Here is a 23557-nt window from a genome sequence, read left to right as displayed (position 1 = left end):
AACTGTAAAAAAGAATGAAATTTTGCCATTTGCAACAATATGAATAGATTTGGAGGGTATTATGCTAATGAAATAGAGAAAGACAAATACTGTATGATATCAGTTATATGTGGAACCTAAAAAATACAACAAACTAGTGAATATAACAAAAGAGGAAAGAGACTCACAGATACAGAGAACAAACGAGTGGTTACCAGTGAGGAGAGGGAGCGGGGAGGGGCAAGACAGCAGAAGGGGATTAAGAGGCACAAACTACTATGTATAAAATACATAAACCACAAGGATATATTGTACAACACAGGGAATATAGTCAATATTTTATAATAACTAAAAATGGAATATACGCTTTAAAAATTGTGAATCACTATGCCGTATACCAGAAACTTACATAATATTGTATACCAATTACCTCAATAAAAAACAAACAAACATGCAAATGGCTGCTCTAGGTCACCCCTTACTCCTTATTTTCTCTGCTCTCTCTTTTGTTTCTGCCCCCTGAACAAGTCCTTTACTTTCCTACCAGCTTAGCCAGGCATTTAAAAATAGGATATTTTGTCCCCTTTCATTTTGTTCATTATTTTACATGTACTATGTTGGCAAGGTATCCTGTGAACGTTTAGCCTGCCCTACTGCTTGGACTGGCTCATACTAACTCTTAAAGAAGAATCTTTCTAACTCTATTTGTTTATACTTAGACATGTAGGTAAGTGAGAAAATGAGGCCTGGCATTAATAGAACATAAGCTTTCATTGAAAATTGTGAAATAAACGTTAACTTCTACAACAGTAGGACTTCCTTGTTCATAAAATCAAACTCTACGTGTGTGTGTGTGTGTGTGTGTGTGTGTGTGTGTGTGTGTGTATATATATGTTTACTCCTTGCTCATAAAATCAAACAACATGTATAGGTACATAAAATGTATATACACATATGTATATGTATTTTCTTTTAAACAACAAAGCTACAGTATCTGAGATTCATTGGCTGCCATTTCAATGCCTCCTTTTAAAATGGCCCAGGATGGAATGGAGAGCTTGAAGTGACATGAGACAAACTCAGAGCATCCTAGAAAATCCTGAGACCAATCCTAGGACAGCCAGCCATTCTGTCCCTATATTATGGATTATTCAGGGTTCCAGGCCGGAAATACTATACCTAGAAGTATGAACATTGCAGAGGACAGGCGACTAGGGAAAATGGCCTTAGAAAAAGGAGTGCATTTGGAAACACAAACCAAATAAAGTAACAGAAAAAAAAATTCAGGGAGGCAGAGGCAGGCAACTTTAGCTTTTTGATGTGAGTGTTCACAGCAAGACAGTTGCCAGGCTGGCGTTTGACTAGGTCAGCCTTTCACAGACTCTCTGAGGTCTGCTGGGCTGCACACACAATCTGGCCTGTACTGAAAGGGCAAGGACTTCAGCTTCTATAATGGGGACAAATCACAAAAGAACATGTATTTCATGCAGCAAAATGCACATACAACACACAAAAAGAAGAGCAACCTGAAAACAAGGCCTCCCGGAAAACAACAGGAATTTTTAGGCTTGAAAGAGAAGGTTCTGAACCCACAGGCTGCTGTGACTGTGGGTAGCAAGGTAAGATGCTGGCTCTGTCCTGCAACTCTTTTTAGGACACCGCGCTTTCTAGCCGGACTGCCGCTCAGCCTTGACTACCTGTAAAACTGTTCATTCATCCCCCTAAAGGTAGGATTTCTATCATTTGAGAATACAAAATAAAATATCTCCAGGTGTCCACAATCCACTGATGCAATTAAAATTTTTTAAAGTTTTTCTAATCTTTTTTTTTTAATTTAATTATTTGGTTGCACCGGGTATTAGTTGTGACAGGTGGGCTCCTTAGTTGCGGCACGCGGGCTCCTTAGTTGTGGCGTGTGAACTCTCAGTTGCGGCATGCACGTGGGGTCTGGTTTCCTGACCAGGGATTGAACCCAGGCCCCCTGCATCATTGGGAGCATGGCGTCTTATCCACTGCGCCACCAGGGAAGTACCAACAATTAAATATTTTTAAAGATATATAAATCTTCACTAGCATTCATAATAAGGCATTTTACCTTAAAATAGATGCACACACACGGAAAACAACAACAACAGAACTGCTATGTGCCTACCCAAAAGAAGCAGGTGAGACCCCGAGAGGGAAGAGTTAAGGAATGGCCAGCGCCTTAGGACACCTCTGAACCACACTGCTGTCATGTGACCACTAGTGACCTGCTTCAGGTCATTTGCCTGGAGAGAACAGCCTGACAAGAGAAATCTGCTTCTGTGTCTGGGCCCCTCCCCTAACCATCTGTTCTCTTTAAGAAATACAGGCCTGTGGAAGTGCCTGTGGACTGCGGTGGATGTAACCCTGGGGAACATTGTAGGGGGCTGCCCTTGACAGTTACAGCCGCCCAAAGTCAACATTTGTCGAAAAATAACACCAGCACTTATGTGTTCCCGTTTGGGCTTTTAATGCACAAAGGCTTTATGCCTTTTAATCACGTATTAAAACTTGACTACCTGTTAAAACTCTAGCCACATTTCCAGGTGGCATATGATCACAGCACTGCCTCTGCCCCTGGTTTGATACAGGGTATATGGGATTGAAGAAGATAACCCATAGAGAGTCTTTTTGCCATCCGCCTCCGAGGAATTTTCTCTGCAATGTACTATAGAGTAGCTGTAGGTATTTTTACGACAGCAAAATTCTGTCATCACCAAGGCAAGCTGGGTAGAGCAACATGGCTGGAAGGTACTTCTATTTACCTAACTATTTACCTAACTGGGTACTAACTATTTACTGATCAAAGTCGGAGCCACTGGGACGGCCAAAGACAGGTGCTATGCCTCAGTCTTTCTTCTACTTATCGATTTAACAAACCAAAGGGCTTTCATGGAAATCCAGGGCCTAGAGTTTGATTAGAGGCACAATGATAATTAAGTGCAGGGACATAGCACATCTCTCTCTTTGAAAATTTCTCCCCGTGGAAGGGAGAGGAATTTGACCCAAGGGTTTCTGAAAGAGGAGAAGGCAGATTGCAGTGGATGGGCTCTTTACCCCTGATTATTCAGGCCAAATTCGTCCACCTCCTTAAAGGACACAATTTAGATACATTTTTTTTCATGCTCTTAATTAGATAAAGTGAGTGAGTGGAAAATCACTTCATTTATTCATTCATTCAACAAATATTTGTTAAGTGCCTAATTACCATATACCTGACACTAGGATGTAGCAGGGGACAAGACCCATTTTCTGCCTTCAACATGCTTACTTCATTATAATTATGGTGACTTAACCTTAAGGGTGTCTTTGTAAAGGCACCAAAAAATAATCATCTGGTATCCTTTGAACTGTACAGTTTTAATTCCTGTGAATACTAGTGAATTAATGTGAAACCATCCAAAAACAATTCCAGGCAAAAGTTCGGCAAACTTAAAACTGACCAAAATATTTTTATATATTTAAATAGCATGGAGGTACTTTTTTTTTTTTAAAAAAAAGAACAATTGGAATGTTTTGCGCATGACATGGTTTATAACACTTAGAATCCTCTGTGTACGGTGCTGTATTTCTTAACAGTTTATTGTCAGGATCGTGTGTATCCATGCATTACGTGCAAAATGCACAGTATGTGGTGAGAGGACTGAGTATGCCTTGTAGAGTATATACTTTGTACATGTTATATACAGTAAAGACAACTTACTTAGTCATATCAGCTCAGATCTAACTACGGAGTGAGAAATTAAAGACATCAATTCAGGCAACAAAGCAGGGGACTGATAAGCACATGAGAATTGTTAAGAGAAAATATTTACTAGTAACACTGCCCTGTTCTCATTTCCTAATATCCACTGACATTTCTTCTGTTACCCGTATGGCATGAGACAGGAAAATGTAAGAAAAACGAGATGTCTTTAAACATACAGTCATGGCTACTGGCATAGAATTAGGTATGACTGTAGCTAAAGTTTACATAAAAGTCTACACTGCAGCCCACAGAACGGGAGAAAATATTTGCAAATGAATGGACAGACAAGGCATTAATTTACAAAATATACAAACAGCTCATGATCAATATCAAAAAACCAACCCAATCAAATATCAAAAAAACCCAATCAAAAAATGGGTGAAAGATCTAAACAGACATTTCTCCAAAGAAGACATACAGGTAGCCAAGAGGCACATGAAAAGATGCTCAACGTCACTAATTATTAGAGAAATGCAAATCAAAACTACAATGAGGTATCACCTCACAATAGTCAGAATGGCCATCATCAAAAAAGCTACGAACAACAAATGCTGGAGAGGGTGTGGAGAAAAGGGAACCCTCTTGCACTGTTGGTGGGAATGGAAATTGATACAACCGTTATGCAGGACAGTATGGACGTTCCTTAAAAAACTAAAAATAGAGCTACCATATGATCCAGCAATCCCACTTTTGGGCATATATCCAGAGAAAATCATAATTCGAAAAGATACATGCTCTCCAATGTTCACTGCAGCACTATTCACAATAGCCAGGACACAGAAGCAACCTAAATGCCCATCGACAGAAGAATGGATAAAGAAGATGCGGTACATATATACAATGGAATAGTACTCAGCCATAGAAAGAATGAAATAATGCCACTTGTCGCAACATGGATGGACCTAGAGACTGTCATACCGAGTGAAGTAAGTCAGACAGAGAAAGACAAATACCGTATGATATCACTTATATGTGGAATCTAAAAAAATGGTACAAATGAACTTATTTACAAAACAGAAATAGAGTCACAAATGTGAAAAACAAACTTGTGGTTATGGGGGGAAGGGGGAGAGGGATAAATTGGGGTTGACATATACAAACTACTGTATATAAAACAGATAACTAATAAGGACCTACTGTATAGCACAGGGAACTCTACTCAGTGCTCTATAATGACCTATATGGGAAAAGAATCTCAAAACGAGTGGATATATGTATATGTATAACTGATTCACTTTGCTGTACGGCAGAAACGAACACAACATTGTAAATCAATTATACTCCAATAAAAAAAAATTTTTTTTAAAGTCTACATCGGTTTGTAGAGAGCACTCAGTGACAAAGAAACACAAACCTTAAACACATTTCTGTGTGACGTCGTGTGGTGACATTGGCCACAGCTACTCTTTCATGAATGCAGTGCCTATTCTATGTCTGCCTGGGACAATGGAGAAGGAGGGAGTGCTGGGGTCACAGTGTCTGATTCTATTTCTGACACCAGCACTTACTTGCTAAGTGACCGTCAGCAAGTCATTTAAGCCTCCAGTCTTTTGCTCATCTGTCAAAAGGCATTAAGAAAAATTACTTTTTAACCCTTAATGTGTTAGGCAAATTTCCCCGATTATCGTTTATCATGGTTTTCCTTTCATTGCAAGACTTATTTTAAAAGAAATAGAAAATCCAGGCAAATACTGGACAAACTGAAATGGAGCAAAACTACTTAATATACCTAAAAGTGCCGAATAAAATGCGATTAAGTTATGCTGGTAATTGGTATGTGTTGAGTATCCTAAATCGGACTCTTTAACAAAGACACTTGGGCAAATCAGCCCAATGTCAAGAGCAAACGAAGGCACTAGTCCTGTATTCTCTCTGATCCATTATACCCACCAAAAGCTTCCACAAGTAATTTTTTTCTTCTAGAGACATTTTTCATGACTCTGACACCATTCCCGTGAAATGTGACATTATAACAAAAAGGATTGCCATGTCTATGAGATTTATCTTCACTCTCCTCAATACCGTCATTCCTTGAACTGTGTATCGCTTACATGAAAAACGCAACCTCTTTTGTGCTCTGTGGTAGCTGGAAAGTTCATATGGTAAAAAGCTCTTCCTAGGGCGGATAAACTGTGAAATCCATTTTAAAATGAGGTTTTAATTACATTTCTCAATTCAGAGCCAACTTCTGGTTTTGGTGTAATTTAAACAAGAGTTTTTTTCTCTTGCAGCCATCTGTTCCTTTTCCTCAAGCCTACACTTATGTCATAATATTGAAAATGTGACGTCATTCCCTCCTATGACATCATTAAACATGTCTGTACGATAAAGACCCAAGGAGAGAACTGAATCACGTGGGAGGAAGACGCCTGTTCAAATATAGATAATGAGGAATATGTAAAATAAGTACATTGCAATCGGAATTATTTTTCTATTGCTTTTCATTCCCAGTTACTCTCTACAGTTGAAAAGACTGTGCCATACAAGTAATGCTTTATCACAAAAAAATCCTCTAAAAAAGACAAAAGAATCTTTAAAATACCTACCTATATGGGAATAAACTAGTATATTAATGTGAATGCACCATCTGAATTGATGGCTTTGAGTTTGTGTGAAACCAGAGTTCCTGGTAAATATTTAATTGAAATAATAAATTATACTTTCTAGCCACAGACGATGTTTAGGCCGTACATTATAAACTTACTTCATTCTATTCCGTTTCTATTTTTGACATTAAAAAATAAATTAAGTGAAATTCATCAATTAAGAATTTTTCAGATTTTGCAGGTAAGTTGCAACTGCCGTTAATGGTATAGAAATATACGTAGTGTCGTAAAATTATATTAACATTGAATTTATTAGGTTATAGTAGTTTATATATTAATTTCTTTTAAACATTGTATTACAACTGTTTTAAAAGTTATTTTAGGTTGTTACATCAACAATTCTAGGTGAGTTTAATAATTCTTTTAAGTAGTTGTTGAAGAACTCTCATAAAATTATAAAGAATCCCGCATGACACCATCTGTACAAATACTCATTGGTTTTAAATTAAGAAATTCAGTGAAGAGGGAGACAGGACTTTTTTGGAGTTCTTTTGTGGTAAACAATTTTTATAACAATCAGTCATTGAAATTAAACATTGTTTTAAATAAATCGGTTATATATAAACATCTCGTTATCGTATTTTTAAGTTAAAAAAAATTTTTTTAATTACTTGGTCGAGTTCATAAGTTTTGGCACTGAAGATATTCTGTGCTTCTGTATGTGTCAGGCCCTGAGCTAGTCCAGTCTCAGAATACAGCAACACTCACAGCGCTTACCCTCCAGGCCCTGGAATTCACAGACTGGAGTAGCTGATCAATTCCAACAAAGTCACTGCACAGTATAATGGAAAGTGCACTAGCCTAGGAGTTCCTGGAATTCCTGGGTTCTTGATCACTTAAAAGACCCAAGCTTTAGTTTCTTCATTTCTGCAATCGTGTTAATATGCAGCATCAGTATTTCACCGGTTCATTATGAGTTTCAGAACCTGCCCTTTCCATGCTCGTGGTAGCATTTAATGATGCCAACATCTAATGAACTGCCCGTGGCAGGCCCTTGATTCTCCTTCTACACTTCTGTCACTATGGAGACCGTGTCCCACCACTTACTCTTCCTTCTTGCCCTATTCTGGTCAATGACAGTATTATTCGCCCAGATGTTAGTCTAAAGTCCCCTCCCCTCTGCAGCCCCACATGTTAAAACCTGTCTACCACACTAAGATCTCCAAATACAGCCCCTCTGATCTATTCCTCACTTAATTCAGGTCCTCATTGTCACCTGAACTACTATAATTGTCTCCAAACAGGAACCACCCCCTTAGCTTTGCTCCCTAATCTAGCCTCCAAATTGCCATCATTTGGATCTTTGCAAACACAAATCTGATTACATTCCCCCACCCCGATTTACGATCCTTCAGTGGTTCTGTGTCACCTTCAGCACAAAATCCAAACATCTTGGTCATCTGGTCCCCACCCATCTCTCCATCTCATCTCCCACCCTCTCTAGTGCATAGGCAAAATCTGGGCTAAAGCCACACTGCCCGTGACTTTGAGTAACCTATTTCCAACCTAGTCCGTCTGGTGGAAATACCCTATTCTCTGATCTACTAGGCAGAGTCTTTCTTCAATATACAACTCATCAGAGATTTTGTTCTCTACGAAGCTTTTCCTGGATGAGCCAAGCAGTGTTTGATATCTCCTTCTTTGTGTCAACCCAGTTCCTAGTAGTACTTTCTTAGACTTGGTAAGGTCTGAAAAGCCATTCTGTGTTTCCATGTCTCTTTTCCCTAATAGACACTGATCTTCTTGAAGGATGAGACCCTGTATTATTTGTCTTTTTTTCCCAGCTCATACTTCATAGTAAGTAGATGATCAACAATTTCTTATTAGATGGATGGGTGGGTGGGTGGATGGATGGATGGATGGATGGATAGATGTGTCTCCCCTCATGCACTTTAGCTCTGATAAATTACAGCCTTATCTTCTAGAAACGACAAGCTCTTTTACCTCTCAATAGGTGTTCTCCTGGATTATCCATCTGTCACCGGACACTTAAACCCCACCAACCTACATCTGAATAGTTTTCTTCAAGACTCAACTCAAAGGAATCACCTCTCTCATTATTCTTTCATAATACTTTGTATGTATTTGTACTATAAAAAGCTTTCAACACATTTAATTGTAATTATTAATTTAGATATCTATCTCCTTCCCTAGACTTTCAGTTCTTTGAGACAGCAGCTTAAATTTCTTATTCATAGGAGTATCCCCAGCACAAAGGCTAGCACGGGGTAGGTGATAGCACAAGACGGTAAATGTTGGCTGAATTAATTCATGAAGGTGTGCCTGAATGTATGAGACGAAATCATGCATTTGCGAGTATCCTGAAACTGTAAAAACCCAAGACAGATGTTAGGTAATGTCATCATCTTGATTGCACCACGTGTTATATCCTTTCCTCTGCTTCTTAGTTCTTGCTTCCCAGAGAGCACAAAGCTCCTTGTCTAAATTATCTCTTCACACAGACTTCCTTGTTCCCACTCAGAGTGCATTTTGACATTAAACTACACCCCTCAGATCTAGAAGATAAAGAGGTTTGAAAAACAGAATCAACTGTCTTGCGTTTTAATACTGGCCTTAAAACATGTATGTACGTGATAACCATATTCTGAAAATGAAGATAGCCAAATGGCATCAGAGAACCATTTTCTTAGTTAATAGCAATATATTTGTCATAAATATAATAAGCCCGTTCCTTACATAGAGAGAATCTGTTTACTGGTTGAAGAGCAAAAGTGTCAAACATGCAACAAAAGAAATGATATAGTATGAATAACAAGAACAAATACTTGATTCAAACACCTCGTCTTCCTCTTGGGAAATCTCAGGACATTTTACAAACGACATTGCAATCAACTTCATTCACCTGGAAGAAGGGACTTTCTCCAGTGTGAAATGCAGTAGCTCTTCTGCATCTCAAAGTCACCTCATTGACTATTTAGGGCAAGAGGTGAAAGATATGTACCTTAAAGGCTGGGGAAGACTGGAATAAGAGAGAATATAATTATTCATGGCTGTAGAATATGGAATGAGGAAAACTGGCTGCGGTTGGCACCTTCGCTCTTATAAGAAGTGCTATGAGATCACTGAGGGGCAGGACCTCCGTTTAATCCTCTTCTGACAGACGTCAAGCAGAGTACATTTTCCCCTGGTACCATTTTGACATCTGGGGTCAATCTGTTCTCCAAGTGAAAAAAAAGTCACATGCATAAATGCAACTTCAGTAGCACCTTGACAATCCCTGGAAGTCATCCAGCTGAATGTCAGTTTAATGTAGTTAAGTCACCTTGTTAGACATTCACGGTGCAAGGTGAGATGCTTTTGTGATGGGGTGTATTTCTCCATAGGTAAGTGCTGACGTAAGGAATGGAGCAGCTGAGGCGGGTGAATGCTGTCATCACAAAAGGGGCAGCAGGGTCTAAGAACATGGCTTCTGAAGATGAACGCAATTTGCATTTATTCACCACCTCCTCCTTTGGGGAGTTGAGACTTACAAGCTTTTCTGAGACTTAGTTTCCTCATCTATAAAATGGGGATGATCATACTTTTCTCATGTAGTTTTTGTAAAGATTAAATGAGAAAGGGCCGTTTATTTTGCCTGAGGATTATTGTTTTATTTTCTTGCTTCACCTACTTCTCCATCCTACCGCCTCATTAACACCTAATACCAAACTCATTTTATTTTCAGGGCTGTCTTCTGAAAAGTATGTCTGATCATTGACCTACTTTTTCCCGTGGATTTTATACTATGTTTCCTCCTTCAATAGGGAGAATTTAAGTGCACTCATGTCTTAGTTGCCTTCACACTAATGTTTAGTTATCTAGGGTGTGTCACATCATCAAATGTCACTACTAATAATAATATGTATATATGTATGTACATACACATATGTATATGTATGTGTATGTGTGTGTGTGTGTGTGTGTGTGTGTGTGTGTATTTATCCTGGCTTTCTAATGACAGCAAGTTTGTCTGCCTCCTTTTTAAACAGCATTCTCCTGATGGTCAAAATCAGCTTAATTGCTTCTTTTCTGAAATCTTCTCGCCTACATATGACTGTGAAATTTTTAAGAGTGTTTTACAGAGGGACCATTTCCCTCAAAGACACACTCCTTTCTACGTGCTGTTCTACAGGGTAAGAATTCCCAGGGATTACATTTGAAACTTCCATGTGTAGATGAATCTTACTGAACATGTCCGTCTTCCTCTAGAAAGTGAACCCTGCCTATGGTGCCATTCTTCCGATAACATTTCCAATACAGGCAGGATTTATATATAATTGACATCTGGAGATCTAGATGCCTACGTTCCCCAGCCCTCTCTGAGATGAGGTTTTTGGAAGACCACATCCATGAAGATCACTCAGGGCCTCGTGGGCCACTGTTAAGGCCCTGGCTTTTTCTCGGAGGGAAATGGGGAGCTATTGGTGGGTTGTGAGCGGAGGAGAGACCTGATCTGACTTAGGTGTGTTGATAGATTTTGGTTGCTGTATTGGAATAGACTGTAACAGAGGAAAGGTAGAGAAGTAGGGAGAGTACTTGGGAATCTATTGCAGGGATCCTGCAATAGAAGATGGTGTTTTGGACCAGGAGGGTAGCAGGGGAGGTGGTGACATATTTGGATTCTGGTCCTGTTTTGAAAGTCAAACCAAAAGTCTATCTTGATGGGCTAGATGTAGAGTGATTCAGAGGAAGAAAGAGGAGAAAGCTCCAAGATTTTTGGCCTGAGCACTGGATGGATGGAGTTGCCATCGACTTAGCTGGAGCAGCTGGTTTGGGGCAGGACATGAGGGGTTTAGTTCAAGTTGCCTATTAGACATCCAAGTAGAGATGGCAATTAGGCATGCAAGTCTGAACTTCAGGAGAGAGGACCTCAGTACAGAAGACCCTTAATATGTGCCACTTAGTATTTGTAAGAGGCTTAGAGCAACATAAGGCTCCTAGTAAGAAAGTAAGCAATGGTCACAATTAATATAGTTCCTTCTCCTCCTCTGACCATATTATTAGAAATATCCAAAATACCTGTAATGGTCAAATCCTGTCTATTACATGTCGTTATGCTTTGAGCTACTGATTGAAGACCTCCACAAACTAAGCCTTTCTTACTTTTTTGGATAACTTCCATTTTTCAAGTGCAGTTTTTGAGGGTACTGCGGGGAGGGAACTACATTTCAAAATAAAAATTAAAACACACAATGTGCACACAAAGTCAACGTAATGCTGGAAAATGTCCTTAGAGGATAAAATATGTAGCACTGGGACTTCCCTGGTGGCACAGTGGTTAAGAAGCACCTGCCAATGCAGGGGACACGGGTTCGATCCCTGGTCCGGGAAGATCCCACATGCCGCGGAGCAACTAAGCCCGTGGGCCACAGCTACTGAGCCTGCGCTCTAGAGCCCACGAGCCACAACTACTGAAGCCCGCGCACCCTAGAGCCCGTGCTCTGCAACAAAGAGAAGCCACCGCAATGAGAAGCCCGCGCACCTCAACGAAGAGTAGCCCCCTCCTCGCCACAACTAGAGAAAGCCCGTGCGCAGCAGTGAAGACCCAACACAGACAAAAATAATAAAAAATTTTAGAAAAGGAAAAAAATACTAAACTTATCTCTTCCCCCTTATGTTATTTTAATTGTGTATATTTCATTTTTAAGCATGGTTCTTTGGGGAAAACAGAATATGTTTACTATAGTAAAACACATATTCTTTTAGCCTAGTAATTTTGGAAGCAAAAATGGTCTCCATGGTAAGAAGATAGAAAAGGAGTGGTATTAATAGAAGGTAGCACAGAGCTAATGTACATTTTATAGCATAAAGGAAAGACGTTTTTAGCCTCCCTGCCTTAAACAACATCGTGAACTCTAAGTTACGCTAAACTGGTGAACAGAATAAAAAGGAGCCAGCTACGATAGGATGGCTGAGTGAAAGTCAAGACCAACTCTCCGGCAGCAGCCCGGGACAGCAGAGTCCTCTCACACCCGGACACAGAGGCTTAATTGGTCCTCCTAGGGTTTGGAAGAGAGGCTTTGAAAATACTTCTGACCTCTTAGAAGCAGATTTATAGACATACAATAGTGCTTTAATCCTTGTATCCTGGCATTGCCAAAGTAATAGGATATCAGAATGGATAAAACCCTAATAAGACAAGGATTATCTGATGTTGCAACTCCTCTCCAAGCCCATCTCGGATCCCAAACAATCACTTCCTTCCTCTAGGTCGTTAACTCCCTTCACACAATGTTTAATGAGGTGTATTTTTTCCTTCACATTTTTTCCATATTGCCTCCTGGTAGGATTTTTTCTTTCTTTCTTTCCTATTTCTCTCTGTGCTTGAATCTCTACGATGGCATTTTGGGAGTTAATTTTAGGCATCCTTTTTACTTGTTAGAGTCTCAATTTCTTGAGATAATCTACTCGTTCCAGACTCAACTCTTCTGTCTGTAGCCTGCACTCATCCTATATTTTTCTCCTTTTCCCATTCATTTACACAGTCTTACAAAGAGTGATATTTTTACTATGATCTCTACTGAAGTGAGAAGATAGCTGTAAAATTATCATAAAATAATAAATTCTGTTTAAAAAATAAACACACCAGAACATAAATATCTGTAGGAGTATTGCCCCTCCTTTTTCTAAAAAAAATTGCAATGATATTCACATACGCTTTGGAATTAATTTTAGAACAGCTGTATGATCCTCACAAGAAAATCGCCCTGTTACCTTACCTTGGCTTCCTGTTTTATCCAGATCAGTATTACTCACCTAATTCTCCAGTCCTGATGCCAAATTTCCTCTGATAGTTTCCACAGTTCACAGCAGTCCCACTAAGGATTTTCAAAGGAATACGGAGCATATCCTGAAGACAATTCTGAAAAAGAATTACAAAATTGTTTTGGAGATGACAGCATAATTAAAATGTCTGTAGTTCCCAAGTCCTTGAGATGGGAAAACTCCCTTTTGGATGGGAATTTTCCCTAATTTCTGGTAACAAATTGAACTATTTTATAGTCACATCATAAAAGCCAACTTAAAAGTTCTTTTACTTGATTTCAACTACATTCCAGTACATAGTGTGCTTAAAACTTTGAATCTGTATATGTGAAAACTGTGCTCTTGTTTTTTTGTTTGTTTTTGGCCACACCACGTGGCATGTGCGATCTTAGCTCCCCGACCGACCAGGGATCAAATTGGCGTCCCTGCATTTGGAAGCTTGGAGTCTTAACCCCCGGGCCACCAGAGAAGTACCTGGAAAATATGCTCTTAAGAGTAACAATATGGGGCTTCCCTGGTGGCGTAGTGGTTGGGAGTCCGCCTGCCGATGCAGGGGACACGGGTTCGTGCCCCGGTCCGGGAAGATCCCACATGCCGCGGAGCGGCTGGACTCGTGAGCCATGGCCGCTGAGCCTGCGCGTCCGGAGCCTGTGCTCCTTAACGGGAGAGGCTACAACAGTGAGAGGCCCGCGTACCGCAAACAAACAAATAAACAAACAAACAAACAAAAAAAGAGTAACAATATGTCTGTCTTATTGTCTCTAGGACTCTCCTTGGCAAGAGGGAACTACTGGAGTTTGCTCAACTTGGCTGTTACTTGGAATATGATCTCTTTAGTTCTGAACTTTTCCATTATCAGTTCAACCCGGAAATTGACATGCCCCATGATAATAAAAGAATTGAAAGGTAAACATGATGAAATCTCTCATGGTATTCCCTTTTACCATCTCTTTTGGATTTTCTTATCTGGGTGGGTATGAGCAAAGATTCAGAAAACAGTAAGCAGGCAGAACCAGGGACTTGCAGAGAAAAATATATCAATGCTGTTTCAGGAAGGCAAATCTCTATATATTATTTTGAGGAGAAAATGAATCAGCCTAAGTAGGCAGAAGCTTCGCAAAGCCTTAGTTCAGTGCAGACGGGCAGCTGATAAGAAATACAGACAATACTCAATCTCTGCTCTGACAATAAAAGAACAAAAGACATTTCCCCCTTTTTTACTCTTAACGAAGTAAGCTGTTTCTTTCTCAGGTTGACCACACCTGAGGTCCTAACCTCCTATAATTAATTTTTGAAATGCTTTACTTAAAATATTCACTAAAGAGGTGACTGCAACGTACAGGCTATAAGTATAATGTCTAAAGGTCAAACAGTATATAAAATCCAACCTCTCAAAATTGTCCAATATTCTGGGGGTGAAAGCAAATAATTGTACAAGTCATTCTCTGCAACCAAGTGGAAAATTTCCGGAGTCAAGGCTGGATGCTACGTGGTTTGTCTTGGTTACATGGTGATATGAAGACTGAATGCACCAAGTTAGGGAATGTGGGAGGAGAAATCGATTGGGGATTGACAGGATGACTTTATCTTGGGAACACCGCGTTGCTATCTGGTGGGGCCCTGGGATAAGGGTGTGAAGCTCAGGACAGAGGCTTGGACATAAATCTAGACATTGTTGGCTTGCCTGTGACAGTTGGAAGCGTGGGAATGAATGAGATCACTCAGAGAAGAGAATGAGGACAGAGCTCTGGTGACCACCAACACTTAAGGGATGAACTCAGGAACAGACCCTCAGAGACAGGTTGAGAAATTTTCAAAGCGTTAAGAATATCAGGGAAATGCATTTTTATGAAAGTTGTTGTGTGGGGCCTTTAGGGACTTTCCACCCCCTCACTTGTTCCCGTAAACCAATTCTTCTCCCTATCGTGCGCCACTCCTTCTCCCTATCGAAACCAATTCTTGGAGTTTTTCAGTTGACGGGGACTTGCCAGACAGCGGGTAATTTTCCAGTTGCCCGTAACAGGTATACGCCCTAACCGCCACAATGAACAAACAACTATAACGGCCAGAAGGTGGGACAAAAGTTCCTAAGCCAATGAATTCAAAAGTCACCACATTTACCCAATCATTGTGAGAATATACCCGCCCTATGAGTAAATAAACCTATAAAAAGTATGTGATTCCGCTTTTAGGGGTTCCCCATCGGCCTCCTGCGTGAGGTTCAGGGAACCCCGGTGCATCGGCTCCTAATAAACCTCTTGCGTGTTGCAGCGGCTCTCGACTCTTGGCGGTTCTTGGGCGAGTTGGAATCCTTCGTAGACCGTTTGGGTCTAACATTTGGGGGCTCGTCCGGGATCCCCACTCGCCCCCGGGTCACAAGAACATCGGGAGTCGGAGGTATCAGGTAGGCTCGAGCCCAATTGTCTATTTGTTTGTCGTTTGTTTGTTGCTAGCCGCCATTAGGAAAAAGCCGTGCGAACCGGCTTGCTGTGGAATCTGTATTGGACTCCTGGCTAGGCAGACGTGCCGAAAGCTGGTGTCCACGGGCCCCGGGGGACGCCCTGGTGGTCCATCTGGAAGGAGAAACAAATTTTGTCTCCCCTTCATCTGGTTCTGGCAGGTTATATAAGCTGCCATCTGAATTTGAGTTGGTTTCGGGTTTAAGTTCGCGGCGGCTGGTTCTGGCAGGTTATATAAGCTGCCATCTGAATTTGAGTTGGTTTCGGGTTTAAGTTCGCGGCGGCAATATCAATGTGTGTCTTTTGAAATTTTATTGTTTTTCTGTACTATTATCTTTCTTTTGACGGACGACAATGGGACAAACTATGACGACTCCTCTTTCTCTTACCCTAAGCCACTGGACCGAAGTTAAGGCTAGGGCCCACAACCTTTCGGTAGAAGTAAGGAAAGGAAAATGGCAAACGCTGTGTACCTCTGAGTGGCCTACATTTCAGACAGGGTGGCCACCCGAAGGATCTTTTTTGTTAGATAAGGTTGGGCTAGTCAAGTCTAGGGTCTTTAACACAGGATCCCACGGACACCCAGACCAGATACCATATATCCTGGTCTGGGAAGATCTAGTTCTCTCCCCGCCTCCGTGGGTCCGGCCCTTTGTTTCCTCAACAGGCACGTCTGCATGCGCTCCAGCACAATCGGAGATATTGGCCCTGAAGAAAACCCCAGACACGGAAAAGTCATCTGCTGCCCCGGACCCGCCAAAGGCGATATATCCTGACCTGCAGTCTGATTTGCTTCTTCTAGATTCCCCACCTCCTTATCCTCCGGCCCTAAATCCCATGTCGCCCCTAGGACCCCCAGCTTCACAACCCTCCGCACCAGTAGGGCCACCTGTTATGGCGGAAAGGGGGGGTCCCTTGGCGGGCACCAGAAGCCGGAGGGCTGTTTCCCCGGATTCTACTGCTTTACCCCTTAGAGAATATGGCCCCCCCGATAACCACGGGAATAGGCCCCTTCAATACTGGCCCTTTTCCTCTGCAGATCTTTATAATTGGAAGATGCATAACCCTACTTTCTCTGAAAACCCACAGGCTCTTACTGCTCTAATAGAGTCTCTTGTCTTCTCCCACCAACCCACCTGGGATGATTGTCAACAGCTCCTCCAGACTCTCCTCACAACTGAGGAGAGGCAACGGGTTCTCCTGGAGGCTAGAAAGAATGTGTTAGGCGCCAATGGACAGCCTACCCAGTTGCCTAATGAGATTGATGCCGATTTTCCACTCGTCAGGCCGAATTGGGACTTTAATACCCCGGAAGGTAAGGAGCACCTGAAAATGTATCGCCAGGCTCTGGTGGCGGGTCTCCATGGAGCGGCCAGGCGCCCCACGAATTTGGCTAAGGTAAGAGAGGTAACTCAGGGGCCCCAGGAATCGCCAACCGTGTTCCTAGAACGCTTAATGGAGGCTTTTAGACGATTCACTCCTTATGATCCAACCTCTGAGGAACATAAGGCCACCATAGTAATGGCCTTTATTGACCAGGCGACCCCTGATATTAGAAAGAAGTTACAAAGGCTGGATGGCCTACAAGGTTTCTCCCTTCAGGACTTAGTAAAAGAGGCAAGAAAGACATTTGAGTAAGATACTGGCCACGGTAGTCAGAGGAGGAAACAGTAGAAACAGAAATAGACAGGAAGGGCGAACAACGGATAGAAGGCGGCCATTAGACAAGGACCAATGTGCCTACTGTAAAGAAAAAGGTCATTGGGCAAGAGAATGCCCTAAAAAAAGGAACGGGGAAAGGATCACTAAGCCTTTTCATCTGTACGTGGCCGAAAATAAAGGTATTGCAAAGGGAGTACTAACTCAGAAACTGGGCCCCTGGAATCGCCCGGTTGCGTACCTATCAAAGAAATTGGATCCTGTGACAGCAGGATGGCCCGCCTGTTTAAAAATAATCGCCGCGGTGGCCGCTTTGGTCAAAGATGCTGACAAACTGACTTTGGGGCAGAACCTAACGATAACAGCCCCCCATGCATTAGAAAGTGTAATTCGCCAGCCACCCGACAGATGGCTAACAAATGCCAGGATGACTCATTACCAAGCCCTGCTGTTAAACTCAGATCGTATTAAGTTTACCTCAGCCACAGGACTCAACCCGGCCACCTTGCTACCCGACCCTGACCTGGAAAGCACTACCGTCATCCATGATTGTCAGGAAGTACTGGCTGCAGCACACGGTAGCAGACCAGACTTGATGGATCAGCCCCTCCCCAACGCCGACGTTACCTGGTTTACTGACGGAAGCAGTTTCCTAGAGGAAGGTAAGCGTCGGGCGGGAGCAGCCGTGGTAGACGGGAAAGAGGTCATCTGGGCAGCCACATTACCGCAAGGGACATCGGCCCAACGGGCTGAACTAATCGCCATGACTAGAGCATTGGGACTAGCAGAAAACAAAAAGGTAAACATCTATACGGACAGTAGATACGCATTTGCTACCGCCCAGGTCCATGGGGCCATTTACCAACAAAGAGGGTTGCTCACCTCAGCGGGCAAAGAAATTAAAAACAAAGAAAAAATAATGGCACTGCTAGCTGCCCTCATGCTCCCCACTAAAGTCAGCATCATTCATTGCCCCGGACACCAGAAGGACAATACCCCGGTGACAAGAGGCAACAACATGGCAGATAGGGTGGCACGAGAAGTGGCTCTACGGGAAATCATACTAGAACTATCAGATGAGAGTCCTGGGAAACCAAATGATAGGGGAACAATTACCCCAGCCATAACTAAAGTAACATTATCTCCTCAACAAGCAAAATCCATGCTACAACAGATTCACAGATGGACACGCTTGGGAACCAAAAAGATGGTGTCCCTACTACGCAAGACAGGTTATGATACCCCTGGACTAACTAAATTAGTTGAGCAGATTGCACGAGAGTGCATTCCATGCCAACAGGTAAACTCCCATAAAGGAAAACTTGAGGTCGGAAAAAGGCTCAGAGGAGACCGCCCAGGAGCCTATTGGGAGGTCGACTTCACTGAAATACGCCCTGGAAGGTACGGTAACAGGTATCTCTAGTTTTTATAGATACCTTCTCAGGATGGGTAGAAGCTTTCCCGACGAAGAAGGAGACAGCTACTGTGGTGGCCAAAAAGATCTTAGAAGAAATTTTCCCCCGGTTCGGGGCACCAAAGGTAATAGGATCAGATAATGGTCCCGCCTTCGTCGCCCAGGTAAGTCAGGGTGTGGCCAAATACCTGGGGACTGATTGGAAATTACATTGTGCCTATAGACCCCAGAGTTCAGGACAGGTAGAGAGAATGAATAGAACTCTAAAAGAGACCCTAACTCAATTGTCCATAGAGACTGGCGGTACAGATTGGACGGTGCTCCTTCCCTTAGCTCTGTTCCGGGCTAGAAATACCCCCTCCCGCTATTATCTTACTCCATTTGAAATACTATACGGGGCCCCACCTCCTCTTTTTACGCTAAGGGAGAAACTAAGTCCTGACTGCCAGAATAACACTGACTTATATGCTAGGCTGTTGGGACTCCAGTTGGTCCAAAAAGAGGTGTGGTCCCAGCTGGCAGAGGCTTACCGACCAGGAACACCAGCAGAGGCTCATCCCTTCCAAGTCGGAGATTCCGTGTACGTCCGTCGGCACCGAACCCAGACTCTAGAGCCTCGGTGGAAAAGACCATACATCGTCCTGCTCACCACCCCCACAGCTATAAAAGTAGACGGCATCGCTGCGTGGATCCACGCTTCACACGTGAAGGCCGCACCAGCATCTGCAACATCGGAATGGCGAGCCCAAAAGACCAGCAACCCGCTCAAGCTCAAACTTCTGCGATCATCAGACTTATAACTTTAACTTTGTTACCCCTACTGACTGTGAGTAATTTTAGTCCTCACCTGCCCCAGCGTTTAACCTGGCAGGTGATTTCCCAAACTGGAGATGTAATATGGTCTGTTAGCCATACCGCTGCCCCTTGGACCTGGTGGCCAGACCTTTTCCCCGATGTTTGTAAATTAGCCATAGGAGCTCCCAATTGGGACACAGCACACTCCCATGATCGTCAAAATGCCCCATCCATACCCGGTCGGGCCGGCCAATACGGCTGCCAAAACTCGGGTACGCGACAGAAACTTAGCAACCCTACCTTTTATGTATGCCCGGGATTTCATCGCCATAGGTCCCTAAATTATCAATGTGGGGGAAAGGAACATTTTTATTGTAAAAGCTGGGGGTGTGAAACCACAGGAGACACCTATTGGAAGCCCACCTCTGGCTGGGACTTTATTAAGGTGACAGCCAATTATACACACCCAACCAACCCCTTAACTTATAGGCCTGAATGTACTAAATGGTGCCATCCCCTTAAGATCTCTTTTAGTGAACCAGGAAAAAAGGATAAAAACTGGATAAATGGCCATTCATGGGGAATCAGGTTTTATAAAGAAGGATATAATGATGGATTACTAATGACCATCAAACTAAAAATTGAAACCCCTACTCCAGTTCCTATAAGCCCCAACCCTGAGATAGGACACTCTTCGCTACCTTTGGCCCCTCCCACAGCGTTACCAGAGATAAGAAACCAAACTTCTGAGCCAAAAGGAATAACAATCAAGCCCAAGACCCCCCCCCCCCCCCCCCCCCCCCGGGACCGAATGCTCTCATTGGTCCAGGCGGCTTTTGAGGTTTTAAATGCCACAAACCCGGAGGCTACCAAATCATGTTGGCTTTGCTATGCTGCTCCTCCCCCTTATTATGATGCTATAGGATATAATTCTAATTATAATAATGTTAACACTCCAGATCAATGTCGATGGAAACAAGAAGAAAATAGTAAATTGACCCTGGCCTCAGTATTAGGAAACGGTACATGTGTAGGAACGCCCCCCTCGTCCCACCGACATCTTTGTGCCAATTTAAGCCTCCCACAGGGCTCAGGGTATCTCCTCCCTCCTCCGGATGGATGGTGGGCATGTAACACAGGATTGACCCCCTGCATTTCTTTAGAGGTCCTTAAAGCTTCAACCGATTTTTGTGTGTTAGTTCAGCTGGTCCCCAGACTCATTTATCATTCAGATTCATCCTTTCTAGATGAATATGAGGGCAGAGGAAGGTTTAAGAGGGAACCCATAACACTCACCCTGGCTGTACTCCTAGGACTAGGAATGGCAGCCGGGGTAGGAACGGGTACAACAGCCCTCATCCAACAACCCCACTATTATGATGCCTTAAGACAAGCTGTAGATGTTGACCTCCGGGCATTAAAAAGTTCCATAACTCAGTTAAAAGAATCCCTCACCTCGCTTTCAGAGGTGGTAATGCAAAGCAGGAGGGGATTAGATCTGCTGTTCCTTAAGGAGGGCGGACTATGTGCTGCACTAAAAGAAGAATGCTGTTTTTATATTGATCATTCTGGGGCTATTACCAAAACTATGGACAAACTTAGGGAGCGCCTGGACAAAAGACAACAGGAAAGGGAAAATCAAAAAGGATGGTTTCAATCATGGTTTGATAAATCTCCCTGGCTTACTACTTTAGTTTCCACCTTGTTAGGGCCCCTCATTATTTTATTGTTGCTTTTAACTTTTGGACCATGCATTCTGAATCGCCTGATAGCCTTTATTAGAGAACGCATTAGTACGGTACAAGTTTTAATGCTAAGGCAACAATACCAAAACTCGCAAAAAGAAACTGAAATTCCATGATTGAAATTAGTTACAAAAAAAAAAGGGGGGGAATGTGGGGCCTTTAGGGACTTTCCACCCCCTCACTTGTTCCCGTAAACCAATTCTTCTCCCTATCGTGCGCCACTCCTTCTCCCTATCGAAACCAATTCTTGGAGTTTTTCAGTTGACGGGGACTTGCCAGACAGCGGGTAATTTTCCAGTTGCCCGTAACAGGTATACGCCCTAACCGCCACAATGAACAAACAACTATAACGGCCAGAAGGTGGGACAAAAGTTCCTAAGCCAATGAATTCAAAAGTCACCACATTTACCCAATCATTGTGAGAATATACCCGCCCTATGAGTAAATAAACCTATAAAAAGTATGTGATTCCGCTTTTAGGGGTTCCCCATCGGCCTCCTGCGTGAGGTTCAGGGAACCCCGGTGCATCGGCTCCTAATAAACCTCTTGCGTGTTGCAGCGGCTCTCGACTCTTGGCGGTTCTTGGGCGAGTTGGAATCCTTCGTAGACCGTCTGGGTCTAACAGTTGGAGAAGAATACTTAAAGCAGAAGGGCTTGAACACTTTTAATATGTGGCAGATATCAAGTGAGATAAAGACTGAAAAGTATCCATTGGATTTCACAATCAGGAAGTTGTTTGTTTTTTTTTAATTTTATTTTTGGCTGTGTTGGGTCTTCGTTGCTGCACACGGGCTTTCTCTAGTTGCTGCGAGCGGGGGCTACTCTTTGTTGTGGTGCACGGGCTTCTCATTGCGGTGGCTTCTCTTGTTGCGAAGCACAGGCTCTAGGCACGCAGGCTTCAGTAGTCGTGGCTCGTGGGCTCTAGAGCGTAGGCTCAGTAGTTGTGGCGCACGGGCTTAGTTGCTTGGTGGCACGTGGGATCTTCCTGGACCAGGGCTCGGACCCGTGTCCCCTGCATTGGCAGATGGATTCTTAACCACTGCGCCACCAGGGAAGCCCAGGAAGTTTTTATTTCAGTCAATAAGTGCAGTCTTGGCAGAAAAGGCTTGAGGAACGAGGAGAAGGTGACGAAGAGGACAGAGGCTACTCTTTCAAGAAGCTTGATAGTAAAGGGAAGCAGGGCTGGAGCACTGGAGCTAGAAGTCCAGACAGGACCAAAGGAAGGTTTTGCCAGGGAAGTGGTGCCTAATCTACAGGGTTATTATAGAATTTATATGAAATAAAATATGCGGTTTGTAGCTGAGTGTCTGGGGTAGACTATGGAAGTGGTCAGTCAATGTTAACCTAAAAAAAATCTGGACAGCTAAGAGATATAGAGGAAGGCTCCTAAGGGACAAAGAGATGGAATCTGGGCAGCAAATAGGAAGTTGGTTGAAAGGAGGTATACTTTCTCCATGGAAATGAGAGCAGGTGAGGCAGGTAATGGAGTGAGTGCAGAACGGTGTTTTGGTGAGAGGAACAGGAAACTGAGGACAGATGATCCCGTGTGATCTCTAGGGCGCCTGTGAAGGAGACATGGTCATCTCCTGAGAAGGAAGGAATGGATTCATGGCAGGACCTTGTAGAGGAGGATAAAGGCTGGGAGTGGATGGTGAATGAATGAGAGAGATACCGCTGTGTGGAAGACCCAGTGGAGGCCAGAGATCATGACTACATGACTGTCTATTGGCACCAATGTCCATGATTTGGTGATTATTTTCCTAAAAAATGTTTTGTGTTTTGGTAATAGGACCAAAGAAATTTTGTGAGTAGAAGTACAAGATGGAGACAGAGAGCTTGAGGGTTGGGGTTCTGTCTGAAAAACGTGGTTGATATTGGGGGGACCATGGAGGGGTTGAGATGAGGGTCACGAGGTCCAAGCTGGAGGGAAGAAAGTGTAGAGAGAGATGGAGAGATGTCCAGGAATAAACATAGCAGGGGAAAATCCCCGGATGCTTGAAGCAAATGGGTGAGTACGGATAGTGGAAGAAGGTGAGCGAAAAAGTAGAAGGATGGAACTCCTGGTCAGAGTGGGGAAAGGAAGGTTGAGTGGAAGTAGTTCTCCATGGCGACACGGAGCAGAACAGGGTTCTGACTGTAGAAAACTGGTTGGAATGGGAGTAAAAGCCAAACTGCAGCAGAGAAGTGATGTCCAGAAACCGTGAGGCTCAAGCAGCAGGAGTTGAACACATGTACATTGGGTTTGAGGGGGAGGTCTTGAGCCAGGGGCCACAGCTGAGACAGCCTTAGGGTCTTTCCCCCGGGAAGTCTATCCTTACATGTATGCCTTCTACTGTCCCTGTGTACTGGCAGACCTCCTTGAC

The 23557-nt window shown here is 43.0% G+C and overlaps 1 protein-coding gene across 1 annotated transcript in view; it reads left to right on the top strand.

Annotated features, from left to right (window-relative positions):
* PTER (phosphotriesterase related) overlaps positions 1-23557 on the top strand; it is a 71836-nt gene that overhangs the window by 43605 nt on the left and 4674 nt on the right. Inside the window, 1 exon segment of the mRNA XM_032617450.1 lies at positions 13888-14028. Within this exon segment, the coding sequence (XP_032473341.1) occupies positions 13888-14028 (141 nt within the window).

This window comes from Phocoena sinus, chromosome 2 (assembly GCF_008692025.1).
Source record: "Phocoena sinus isolate mPhoSin1 chromosome 2, mPhoSin1.pri, whole genome shotgun sequence".
Taxonomy (NCBI): domain Eukaryota; kingdom Metazoa; phylum Chordata; class Mammalia; order Artiodactyla; family Phocoenidae; genus Phocoena; species Phocoena sinus.
The sequence above is the reverse complement of the archived record's forward strand: the minus strand, read 5'-3'. Positions and strand labels throughout refer to the sequence as shown.